The 13002-nt window shown below is 44.9% G+C and overlaps 1 protein-coding gene across 4 annotated transcripts in view; it reads left to right on the top strand.

The window, feature by feature from the left end:
• The window catches only part of IGF1R (insulin like growth factor 1 receptor), a 316842-nt gene that overhangs the window by 285410 nt on the left and 18430 nt on the right, over nucleotides 1-13002 (top strand). For all 4 annotated transcript variants that reach the window (XM_023220870.1, XM_023220871.1, XM_023220873.2 and 1 more), the window contains 4 exons: nucleotides 1677-1906; nucleotides 2162-2272; nucleotides 6147-6306; nucleotides 9882-10011. In XM_023220870.1, the coding sequence (XP_023076638.1) occupies nucleotides 1677-1906; nucleotides 2162-2272; nucleotides 6147-6306; nucleotides 9882-10011 (631 nt within the window). The remainder of the gene's footprint in view (nucleotides 1-1676; nucleotides 1907-2161; nucleotides 2273-6146; nucleotides 6307-9881; nucleotides 10012-13002) is intronic.

Raw genomic sequence — 13002 nt, 5'->3', positions numbered from 1 at the left:
CAAGGACATTAGCACACAGCATCAGAGGAATTAAGTTTCATATGGATCTTATGGAATAGGTTGATTTTATTTTCATTTTTACCCTACCCATTTGGAGATGTAGAATTAAGCCTCTGGTTTTGTTTTCTTTCTGATCTTTTTTCTTTTTTTCTCTTTGTTTTGCCTTCCTTCCTGCCTAAAAATATTTGTTTATTCATTCATTCGTTTTTTTGAGACAGGTTCTTACTCTGTTGCCCAGGCTGGAGTGCAGTGGTGTGATCTCAGCTCACTGTAGCCTCAACCTCCTGGGATCAGGCAATTCTCCTGCCTCAGCCCCCTGAGTAGCTGGGATTCCAGGTGTGTGCTAATTTTTTAATAGAGATGGTGTTTTGCCATGTTGCCCAGGTTGGTCTCAGATTCCTGGGCTCAAGCAATCCTCCCATCTTGGCCTGCGATTACAGGCGTGAGCCGCCGCACACGGCCCATTTATTTTCTTAAACCAGATCGAATCTAAACAGAAACTGGAGAAGAAATCCTATTCAGGCTTGGTATTTATTGTGCATTCCTCCCAAATCTTTACTCATTGGCAAAGGTCCTCCTGAGTTCACAGAACCCAGGCCAGAGCCCTGGAAACGCCTCTGCTCATCAGCTGCCTAATTGCCTCTCTACACTGGGCACCACCACGTCTCTCCCTCAGTCTCAGAGCTCAGTTGCTTCTGCACCTCATCAGGGATCCAGCCATCAAAGCCAAGGCTGGGGACACTTTGATTAGAATAATCCTACCAATAATGCAATTCACCTTTGTAACTGCAAATTTTCTAGTAGCCGTATTTTTTAAAAGTAAAAAGAAACAGATCAAATGCATTTTAATAATGTTTTTAGTTCAAATAATATGTTTTATTTAACCCAGTATAGCCAAAATATCCATTTTAACATGCAGTCAGTATTAAAGTTACCTAAATATTTCACTTTTTTTTTTTTTTTTTTTTGGGCCTGGTCTTTGAAATCCCATGTGTATTTTATTTACACTTACAGCACGTCTCAAATTGGACTAGCCACATGGAGTGCTCAGGAGTCCCATGTAGGGACCAGCTACCGTGTTAGATAGCCCAGGCATAGCATCTGTGTTGAGGGCCCTGACACCCCTTTTGGATTCATCCAGGAAGTAGGACCTCACATGCACCATCATCACCTCTCACGTGTGACTCTGACCTTTTTCCCAACCCAGCATAAGAACTCTTCCCTCTCGCTCCTGCTCTCCTCCTTTTCACATTTGCATTTTAATCTGTTGGTGAAGATGGATACAATCCTGCTTGACCATTTCATTCAGTTTCTCTATCCCCTATGGTTAATTTGTTTTTTTCAAAAATGTATTTTTATATGATGAAATTTAAAAAAACATTCATTTTTTTATATACTGGACTTCTTTACTTTGTTCTGGTCCTTATATCTGTTAGTATCCTCAGATTATCTTGAAATCCTCAGAGATCTGAAATACTAGTACTGACTGTACAGTTTCTTACTCAAATCGATAGCATGTGGAAAGTTGAGAGCAAGCCATGCCATGGCTTCCTGGTATTCTCCTTCGTGGGTTTAAGGAAGCAGCATTTTACATTCTTTGGCTTAGAGTTCCCCCAAAGCACGTTCTGTCTAAGGGCTTGTTTCTGTACCTGCTTTAATTACGGTTTCTTCTCCAGTGTACGTTCCTGATGAGTGGGAGGTGGCTCGGGAGAAGATCACCATGAGCCGGGAACTTGGGCAGGGGTCGTTTGGGATGGTCTATGAAGGAGTTGCCAAGGGTGTGGTGAAAGACGAACCTGAAACCAGAGTGGCCATTAAAACAGTGAACGAGGCCGCGAGCATGCGTGAAAGGATCGAGTTTCTCAACGAGGCTTCTGTGATGAAGGAGTTCAATTGTCACCATGTGGTAAGAGAAAGTTCCTGAAAAGCCAAAATGCTGCACAGGAGGAGGGTATCACACAAGCGCCTCAGTGTGTTCTTGGCTACATATACCCGTGGGTTTGGTGTCTTGCCTTTGCCTTCTGGATAGTTACCCCATTACCTCACTGTTACCTTCCGACCCCTATGCTCAGACTAGGCCATAGAGACAGTTCCAGACAACACAGGCACCAGCAGGGGCCACCCTGACCCTCTCAGTCTTTCTCTTTTTGATTCCTCCCAGGTGCGGTTGCTGGGTGTGGTGTCCCAGGGCCAGCCAACGCTGGTCATCATGGAACTGATGACGCGGGGCGATCTCAAAAGTTATCTCCGGTCTCTGAGGCCAGAAATGGAGGTCAGTTTTCATTTCCACCAGTATTACATGTTGCCTTGTCTAGCTGTCTTTCCTTTAGAACCTCTATGTGAGGAAATGCTGTGTCTTTAAATCAGTTTACTTTTCCAGCGTCCAGTGTTTCTTACTGCATGTCGGTTATAGGTCATTTGTGCAAAGGATTTCCCCAACTAGAGTTAGACTCTGATCTTTGTGAGGGGAACTTCCTGTTCCTTGGATCCCCTCTGCTAAGCCCCTCTGTGCCTTTGTTCCTGCATTCCCTCTGCCCCCAGTCCCCTCCCCACATCAGTGTCCACCTGCCAAGCCAGGCCAGTGTCACTCTTTCCCCAAAGTTTTCCTGTCCCACTCCAGTAACCATCTCCTCTGCTAACTTCTCGATGCGCTTGACTCATGTCCTTGCATGCATTCTCTCTCGTTGTGTTGTGTTGTGCTGTGTTGTGTTGTTGTGGGAGTGTGTCCCCCCCCCCCCACCCCATTGTGTTTAGCTCTTCTTTTCATGTCAGTCCAAACGTGTGGCTCGGGGCCGCATTTGTGGCAGGCACTCTGTCAATAAATGTGTGTTACAGTTGAAGGTTAAGCTGCCTGGATTCTTGCCCTTGCATCTGAGAAGTTGCTGGGTGATTTCCCACCCAGCTCTGTGCACAAGGTGTTCACCCATTCATAAACCCACTCCGCACACACAGCCCCCTTCCTCGACATTGTTGGTGGTCCTTGTCTTTGCCACTGGGAATCTGGTTTCCTCAGACTCTACGTCCACCTTTCAGGATTGATCCAGGGTCAATGTCTTGCTTGTACTTTTGAATGAATGATCCCACCTCAGTGGCAGGATTTCTGCTTAGTTTCCTAAAAATTTCACTTTGGGTTATGAGCTTCAAATTCTAAACCTGCTAAAGTCCTATGCAATTTTTCCTTAGTCACCGTGTTATCTCCCCCCTCTGTAGTATTAGCCCACAGGCCAGCTTTTTAACATATGCAGGCATGACTTTTGAGTAATTAATTCTACAGATAAGCTGGGAGATAAATGCTGAGAAATAAAGCCAGCAACAACTGTGTTTTCATTTGGCTGCCTCCGTGGGTCCGAAGTCCTCCTTTTGACCCTTATTTTGCTACTTACGGGGAAGCAGTGTGTCTGCTTTTATTCCTTAGATGCAGTAACTTCCCCTTCTCGGCCCCTTTGGAAGTTCTTTTGCGGTTCTTCATTTGAGCTTTTTTTTTTTTTTTTTAATGTTCTTTGAATCGGCAACTTAATCATCTTCCAAGTGACAGTTTCTTAATTTTAGTTCCAAACACCTGTTCATGTATGACTTCATTTATTTGCAGTACATGGTGTTTGGGGCCAAGTATGGACTGGGGCTCCAAGCAGGGTGGTTTACAAAACTCCCACCCTCTGTTCCGCCAAATATTGGTACCCAGCACCCCTGGGTGTTAGTGCCTCTTCCTGGTTCACTCACTCACTTTCTGTCTCTCTTTCTCTCTGTCTCTCTCGCTCTCTTTCTTTCTCTTTCTTTCTTTCTCTTTCTTTTCTTTCTTTCTTTCATTCTGTCTTCCTGTCTGTCTTTTTTGATGGAGTTTTGCTCTGTTGCCCAGGCTGGGGTGCAGTGGCATGATCTCAGCTCACTGCAACCTCCACCACCTAGGTTCAAGCGATTCTCCTGCCTCAATGTCCCAGGTAGCTGGGTTTACAGGTGTGCACCACCATGCCCAGCTAATTTTTGTATTTTTAGTAGAGACGGGGTTTCACCATGTTGACCAGGCTGGTCTTGAACTCCTGACCTCTGGTGATTCACCCACCTCAGCCTCCCAAAGTGCTGGGATTACAGGTGTGAGTCGCTGTGCCTGGCCCTTGGTTTACTTTAATACACAAAACAGCATGAAGGAGAAAAGCTTGATGAAACAGGTGACTGGAGATTTGGCAGAGTATTTCTTGCCAGCATCGTTTGAGGCACCTCTGAAAAGTCCGAAACTTACTCCCTTCCTCCCGTTTCAGGCACAGAATAAAAATTCAGAACATGTGGCCTCGGACGTGGCTCTGCGGCTGGCTGCCTGTGGTCCTCAGCCAGCCACTACAGGTTCCTGGGCCTCAGTGTCCTCAATATAAAATAAGAGGGTGGGACAAGATTACTGAAGTCCCTTTCAGAACTAAAATTCACCTTTAGATTGGTCAGATTTAAATTTTTTTTTCTAGCTCATGTCAAGTATTAAAATGTGCGTGCTTACCCTGCAGTTTCATTATATTCAGTCTGCTCCCCCGATCAAGATTCACTTTTTTCTCACTAAGCGTACGTGTATGTATATACTTGCCTTAAATAGCTCTAGCCAAATTAAAGATTTCTGCTAAGACGAATTAAAGAATGGCAGTGCAACACCATAAACTGACAAAATTTCAGCCCTCTCTCTTTCTCTGTGCTTAAAGTTGAGTGCTTTTGTTGATTCTGTTGTTCACGGCGATTATAAATGACCACTTCATAACACATATATGTCATATTGTAATATTCAGGTATTGTGAGCGTAAACTTTACATTTCACATGCATATTTCCTAATGCACCACACATATCTAAAGCCTTAAAAAGTAGTGATTTGGACTTACCCCCAGTGACTTAATGTCACTTCCCCAGATAACCACGTGATAAGTATTTTAAGTCACCAAGAGACAGCTTTGACAGCCTGTTCAAAATTCAAAGGTTTCTGTCGCTGAGTGTAGAGAACCAACCCAGAAGTACTGCAGAGTTGTTATACTGATTCCAAATACTAGCTTTCAGTAGAAACTAGCACCTCGCAGGGCAACAGCCAACATCCACTGAGCATTGACTATCAGCTAGGCACCACTGGGTACTTTCTGTGCATGGCCCCAGGTCATCTTCTAATCAGTGAAACCATCATGATACCCCATGTGGAAGAGCCTGGGCATGCTCATCCAGTGGCCAGCCTACAGGTTTGAGACCTATCAGAGCCCTGTGGCTTTGCAGTGTTGTATGAGATGCTTTGCGGTCAAGAAAACCAAGGTAAAGTCTATTGCACTTGGATATGCGAAAGTAAAAGGTAGCGTGAAAATTAGGGACCAGTGATTGTTTTAGGATGGAGAAACTTGGGCATGTTTTATATAAAGCTTTTTTCTAAATGGATGTATTATTTACATCCGAGTAATTGTTTTTAATTCCAAAGCCAGCATGTTGCTGTCCTCTGCAAACAGGAGATGCTTATCCATGTTACTTATTCCTGGTCTCCTCCAAGATAAGCTCCAGCTGGACTTCAGTTGTCAAGGACTTGTCTTCCGTAATGCCCACAGAAAATAATAATACCACACTGTAAGGTGAAAAGAGTAATCCTGGTATTTTTGTATTTTAGAAGAAGGTTGAAGGGAAAGAAAAGGATTAAATAAGTTATAATGATGCTTTTATTTATGGGAAACAAAATATACCATGTCCATTTGGAAACACATTTGCTTACTTCCACACAGCCTTTGTAACGTGCTCTCCTTCCTCTTACCTGTACTTTGGTGATGGAAATAAAAGGAACATATAAACGAATAGTAATTTGAGTAACTGAGAATCCTTACTACCAAAAATTGCTTGTTTCACTTTAAAAATTTTTTTGCCCTACCCAAAATAGAAAATGCTGGTCCTAGAGAGAGCAAACTGGTGTTTCCCTCGGCAGCTCTGTGATGTGGTCAGGGAGCAAGCACAGATAAACTTGCGGGAGCACACAGGTGCCATGCTCTCCATGATGGTTTGTTCCTTCCGAGCAAGTCCTGGTTTCTTAGCATAAACAACCCACGATGCCCAGATTGGACAAAGATGATCTGCAAACCTCGAAAGAAAATTGGCATGGAAAAAAAAATTCAAAATTCTTATGTGAATTTTTTTTAATCTCCAACAGAATAATCCAGTCCTAGCACCTCCAAGCCTAAGCAAGATGATTCAGATGGCTGGAGAGATTGCAGACGGCATGGCATACCTGAACGCCAACAAGTTCGTCCACAGAGACCTTGCTGCCCGGAATTGCATGGTAGCCGAGGATTTCACAGTCAAAATTGGAGGTGTGTCCTTAGCTTTCCAGATCTGAGCAAGAACTGAATTCACAGGTGTTTTGAGGACCTTGTTGGCATTAGTCTGCCCCTGGAGAGGTTTTCTAGTGTGTCCCTTGAGTGCACGGACTCTTCCTTGGGAATGATGTGATTGTCTCCAGTTGATGGTCACAAACCTGGCGTGGTCGGTCCCAGTGCTGATCGCTCGTGGACATGGTGGTTCAGCTACTGGGCATGGTCCCTGAGGCTGCCTCTCCAGATATTTGAGGCATTTCTTGGTAGAACACATCTTAGCATTGGTTACAGAAATAATCAAGACAGTGTCTTTGGGAGATTTTGACTTGGGAATAAAACTCATTGTCCAACCTTGCATTCATCCCTCAAATTTTCCTAGCTTATAAGGAGCATTGCTCCCCTTCCAGGGGTCCACATTGTTTTCTAAGAGGCGAGCTGTTGAAGCCTCTGCACAGAGCAGGAGAAGTGGCAGGAGCTGGCATGGCAGTGCCTTAGGTGAGGGACGATCACTGCTCACTGGGTTTCACAGCCAGGGCCGGCCAGCCTCCAAGCTCTCGACCACTCTCTCACAACACTTACTGTCCTGCTCTTAGCTGACCAGCCTACCTGTTAGACCCCCTTGTTGCCACCACCCACTGTCACACCAGAAAAGGGGTTGGATTGAATTTCTGAGCAATGGTTAAAACCCACTTCAGCCTTTAGATTTGTGTTTTTACTTCGATCTTTTAATCTGCCTAATAAAACACAGATAACATCAGGGCTGCTCGGGAAACCACTACTTTTACCAGGATTCTCATCTTCCCACTATGATATGATGATAGTTTAGAAAAATACCAAATATTTATCCTGAGAAATTGCAGGGGAGATTTAACACCCAAAAGAAGCTATTTCAAATGGACCTCTGTGTCTAGTTCTTGAGCTGTCTTTTCTGGAACTGTTCGCCTTCCTTTAGTAACATGTTTTTTTCTTTTAGTAGTGATTTTTAAATGAAATGTTTTAGCACCTTTAGTGAACAATGAGAATCTTTTAGAGAATGGTTTCTTTTTTTGAGACTGAGTTTTGCTCTTGTTGCCCAAGCTGGAGTGCAATGGCACAATCTTGGCTCACCACAACCTCCACCTCCCAGGTTCAAGCGATTCTCCTGCCTCAGCCTCCTGAGGAGCTGGGATTACAGACGCATGCCACCACACCCAGCTAGTTTTTTGTATTTTTAGTAAAAACGGGGTTTCATCATGTTAGCCAGGCTAGTCTTGAACTCCTGACCTCAGGTGATCCACCCGCCTCAGCCTCTCAAAGTGGTGTGATTACAGGCGTGAACCACCATGCCCGGCTGAGAATGGTTTCTAAAGTAGGAGTGAATGTCTCTTTTTCCTCTGTAGGACCTAGAGGTATTGAAACAGAGCTATGTCCCAGAGCCCACATCCCTCCATCATCAGAGTTCCTTGTTCAGGATCCACCAGTGCGTCCCTAGGTTTGGCACGTTGTGGTGTCCTCACGTTTGGTGCCCTGTGAAGCTGGGCAGCCCTCAGAGAGGCAAAGGAGTCCCGAGAGGCCATCGTGCCTCAGGGCTCCCGGGGAAGAGTTGCCCGCGTCCCTGGCTGGGCTTCCTTCGTGCACCCAGCTCACTTCTTCCCCTTCTCCTTCCCCTTCCCTCTCTGCAGAACTCAGATTGTCCCCATGGAAATGCCAGCCAGCTCCCCTTTCCCAGCGCAGGGGAGAGCACAGAGACTGGGAAGCCAGGTGGGCCTGAGGTGGGCCAGTTCTGTCACTTATTGATGAGAGACTTGGGCCAGGTGCCTTAACCCAGGAGCCTCAATTTCTTCACCTCGAAAGTAGGGTGATAATGTAACAGACCCCATGGGATTGTGAGGACTTGGTACAGGAAAGCAGCAGCATGTGCCTGGCACGGGGCAGGGCCTCTCCAGATGGCAGTTCCTGTCTGTGTCGTCTTCCCACCCTCCTGGCACATGGGAGGAACTCAGTTTCTCCCTACTGTGCATCACACTGGGAGAGGTGTTTTTTGTGCCAATTGCCATTTTAAATCCAAATCAGCAGGGATCATGTTTGCTGTTGAACCATGTGGCATATTTATAGTGATTTTTTGTGTGTGATCATGGTTTTTCTTTCTAGAATTTTAGGCTTTTCATGTGTGCTGAGGAAGATCATTTGTGTTTTTTAGTAGGATTCCTTTTCCACTTTGTGCAAGTAAAGGCAAATCCCCTATTTGCATGTGACTGGATTAATTCACAGATAACACTTTCGCACTTCATTTTTATTCTTCACAAGGGTTCAAGATGTTTTCCCAATGCCCAGCGTCTCATGGATGACAAATATGACAAGTAATTTTACCAGAGGCAGTCTGAGGGCTCTTAGCATAGCGCAAGTAAATTATGTTGGTTCAAGTCCAAGGAACTTTGTTCTCTTTGTGTTTGCTTTTGTAGCCTTACCTCTTTGTGGCATGAGTTAGAGACATACGTGAGCATTTTAAAGTAGAGAAGCCCTTTCTCCTGGGAAGGAGAATGGAAGAGTCCACTTAAGAAAAGGTTGTATGATTGAGTGCAAAATCAAAATCTGACAAAGCAGCAACAATTTAGCATTATAAAGCGAGTCTGCCATCAAACATCATTATGTGGCATCTTCTGGAGAAATGGAAAATGGAAGAAATTTTCAAAAATGAGTAGGAGTATTATGTTGAAAAACATATTGAGTAATAGCTTCAGGGGCCTCGTAAATAGCATCTCTTCGGCATCTTACTGGGTACTTTTGTCATCATGAATTGTTACTCTGAATATTTTCCCCCTTATTAAGCAGTGAAATTATTTACTTTTCTCCAATGATGGGGCAGTGCTACCAAGTAAATAAGCATGTGTACTCTCCTGTTTATTTGGTCAGGTTTTAAAACCGTGTGTAAATGACCATTGGTCTCTGCAGTACTCATATTTTCTGAAATCGTGGGCCTCTAATTTTTACACTGCCTCCGTTTTTCTTAATTTTTATTTTCAAAACAGGGTCTCACTCTGTCACCCAAGCTGGAGTGCAGTGTTGTGATCATGGCTCACTGCAGCCTCAACCTCCAGGGCTCAAGTGATTCTTCCACCTTAGCGTCCCAAGTAGCTGAAACACAGGCGCATACCATCACTCACAAGTGGCTAATTTTTTATTTTTTTTATACAGACAGGGTCTTGCTATGTCGCCCAAGCTGATCTTGAATTCCTGGGCGCAAGCAGTCTTCCTGCCGTGGCCTCCCAAAGAACTGGGATTACAGGTGTTGAGTCACTGCACTCAGCCTGCCTCCCATTTAAATGCAATAAACGAATTAACTTCTTAAGGGAATCAGATTGTAAATATGTTAAAAGTGGAGATTGCTTGGTATTTGCTTGTCATGTGATTAATCATCCCTTACTGTCTCCACCTTATAAAATTGCAAACCCTAATATTTGGCCGCCTTAAAGTGGGACGTGTCTGTGTCTTGCCTTGTTTCTCTCCACACATAATGAGTGTAGGGTCCTCTGCTGCGACAGTAGTGGTGCCTGCTCCAGCGTGTGACTCTGCACTCTCTTTTCCCCTTATAGATTTTGGGATGACACGAGATATCTATGAGACAGACTATTACCGGAAAGGAGGGAAAGGGCTGTTGCCCGTGCGCTGGATGTCTCCCGAGTCCCTCAAGGATGGAGTCTTCACCACTTACTCGGACGTCTGGTATGACAGCCTTTACTGCAGTGCCAGCCTGGAGCCCCCAGCCTCCTCACTTCCCACCAGCTCAGTCTCCAGGGCTTTACCTTTCTCTGTTCACTGTTACCCATTTCCAGCTTTAGCTCAGTGTTATGTGAGCCACGCTTCTTCATCATTGAGGTGTTCCTGTTGTCAGTGGGCTAGCTAAGGGCAGAAGCGCATTTGTGGGATTTTAAAGAATTTGTGGGACCAGCATTTCTTTCCATCTTCTGTGGATACCAATTGTGTTTCCAGGAGCTGGGATGTGCCAGAAGCCATCATCTCTTTTTGTTTCTCCCCTGCCTGCCTTCTTTCTTTTTTCCTCTTTGTTAATAAACAGATACTGTCTGTGTGTCTGCCTCACCTAATCTCTCAGATTGCAGACAGTGCTTTATTTAGACCCAAAGCTTATGAGTCCTGATTGTGTTTTCCTGCTGGTCCCATCTGCTGTCTGTCTTTCAGTGGGCATCCACCGTTGCTGACCCAGGGATGGTTATGGGAAGCAAAACGTCTCCCTTAATTGTAAACAGTGTCTTCTAGCAGAAGCTCATTGGCCAAGGGATCAGAGGCCTCTAGGTAGTATTGTTTATTGTGGTTCCTTGGCAACGTTGCAGAGAGGCGGTCAGGTTCTGAAATACAACTGAGGTTATTGGCAGGCTGAGGCCCTGGCACAGGCACCTTCTAGAATGTCAGCTAGTGTCTTGGCTTTCCTCTGGGGGCGATCCCATTGCTGTTGTGTTACAGAAATGGTAGTTGTTTACTCCAGCAGTCTGGATGACCGCATAGAGGAACTATTTCAATAGTGACTGACATCATTTTTTTTTTTTTTAACCTCGTAAACCTTTCACAGTTCAAGGGCCTTGGATCTTATTTTGAAGACAGGTGCAAATTGGAAATAGCATTTGAATATGACCTGGCAAAGCATAATTGCTTCTTGAGCTCAACTATGAGATCTGTTTTGCAATCAGCTTGTCCAAGATGATGTTATCTCTTTACTGTCAAAGCAAAGTGCTCTGCATGGTTTTTAGAGATTGGGATGGTGAGGAGAGGGCAAGCCTGGGTACATGCATGCATCTGTTTATTCTAGGCTTTGTACCTCCAAGAGCTTGGAGGTCAGCTTTGTAGTATACTAAAATAGAAAACTACACAGCCAGGGAGAACAGAAGCAGGATAGAACAATAAAGTGCTGTTAATATCTCTCAGGCAAATTTTACCCAAATTCTGACTAGCAGTTATTGCTACAAGCAGCAACAAAGAGACATAGGGTGTGTTCAATGCCAGTTTCTGTCCATTTGAGTGCATAACTACTATGAACCAACGCGAAAAGATACGTATAAACATGAATAGGCGTTTGGTATTCATTCCATGAAATGTTCAGGCATTGACTGTGCTTCAGGTTTTGTTTGTTTTTTAACACAGGCTTTGAGGATAGCACAGGTCAGGAAGGCTAGGGCGTTGGAGTAGGTTTCTCAGCTGTCCAGGCTCTGAAGTAAAGCTGTCCCTCTCAAAAGAATGGAAATGATTTTAGATTGTATTCAAAGCACAAAGCAGTGATTCCTAAATAGTTAAAAATTTAGAAAGAAACACAAATTTATTTGACTTTGTAGAAGAGACCCCAGAATTTTAGGATTTGGGATGTATCCCTGCAGTCAGGCGCAGTCCGCAACGCACCCACAGCATCTTTGACAGCTGGTGCTTGAGCTTCTGCTAAGAGGTTTCTAGGGACTCCATGTTCACTTCCTCACAGAGGCAGGCCAGGCTCATGCTGTAGACGTCCTTGTTCTAGGCAAGTCCCTCGTGTTCTGCTGCGTCAGCCTCTGTGTGACACCCATTGGACCTTCTCTCTGTGGCACAATTGCATACCTTGCTCTGTTCTTGATAAGATAGGTCTAGGAGTCATCTAAGGAGGTGTGTCTGTTCTAGCCAGGAAACCTCCAGGTTTCCTGCTGTCTTCCAAGACTTCATTCCCAGGCCCTTGGGCACTGTAGCTGCTCTCCCCGCAGCTCCCTGTAGCACCTGTCCCTCTGAAATGACAAGGGTGCCCTCTAGGCATGGAGGAAACCAGGCAAAAGACTGGGGTACTGCACCCCATAGCCTAGAGCTGTGTCTTCTTCCTGAGCATCTGGATCACCCAACACATAATCTTTATTTTTTATTAAGAAGCTTTCCAAATAGTCACAAATAGCCAAGGTTATTTGCTTCTTTCATGGCGAATTACCATCTGTGGGGAATGTGGATTGCTCTATAGGTTTTAATTTGCTGGTGAGTGGGCCATGCTACCATCGCCTCCTGGTGTGGGGAAGTGTAGTTACTGAATGCTGCCTCCATCCAGCACGGGCATTGCGGGGGGCTCACAGCCACAGGTCTGCTCCCTGGGGAAACAACCTCAAGATTCCTAATTAGAAAGGGATTTACACAGAGACATTTATCTAATGTTTGAAGATTAAACCTGTCCATGAAATGGAAGACTTGATTTTATATGAAGTCATGAATAGCCAAAACCACATAGGAAAATACCGGCTTTGAAAACCACAGAAGTGTTGCATATTTCTCAGTGCTTCTGACTGGCTGTGTGGCCTTGGTTAAACCTCAGCTTCTCTGGCCTTCGGTTGCTCCATCTGTAAGGTAAGGTCTGTCTAGAGAAGTCTGTGGTGCCTGAATAGAGGTTTAAATGGCTGCTGTGGCAACTGGTATTGGGTAGAGATGGTTCAATCTCCACACCTTGCAGTTGTCACATTAAGCTGTGAAGGGCGACAGACTCCAGCACTCGGTGGCCCTCAGTGACAGGTGATGCTGACCTCAGACAAGAGTTGCTCAGGAGATAGGCTTTGCAGTTCAACTTGACAAGCATTTGTGGAGAGCTGGGTCTGCTACCTCCTGTATAGATGCCTGTGTGTGATGATAAGGCTCTTGGGGGTGTGGAGGATGCAGGGATGATGATGATGATGATGATGATGATGATGATGATGATGATGATGA

This window comes from Piliocolobus tephrosceles, chromosome 6 (assembly GCF_002776525.5).
Source record: "Piliocolobus tephrosceles isolate RC106 chromosome 6, ASM277652v3, whole genome shotgun sequence".
Lineage (NCBI taxonomy): Eukaryota > Metazoa > Chordata > Mammalia > Primates > Cercopithecidae > Piliocolobus > Piliocolobus tephrosceles.
Note: the sequence above shows the minus strand (reverse complement) of the source record. Positions and strands in the feature narration are given on the sequence as shown.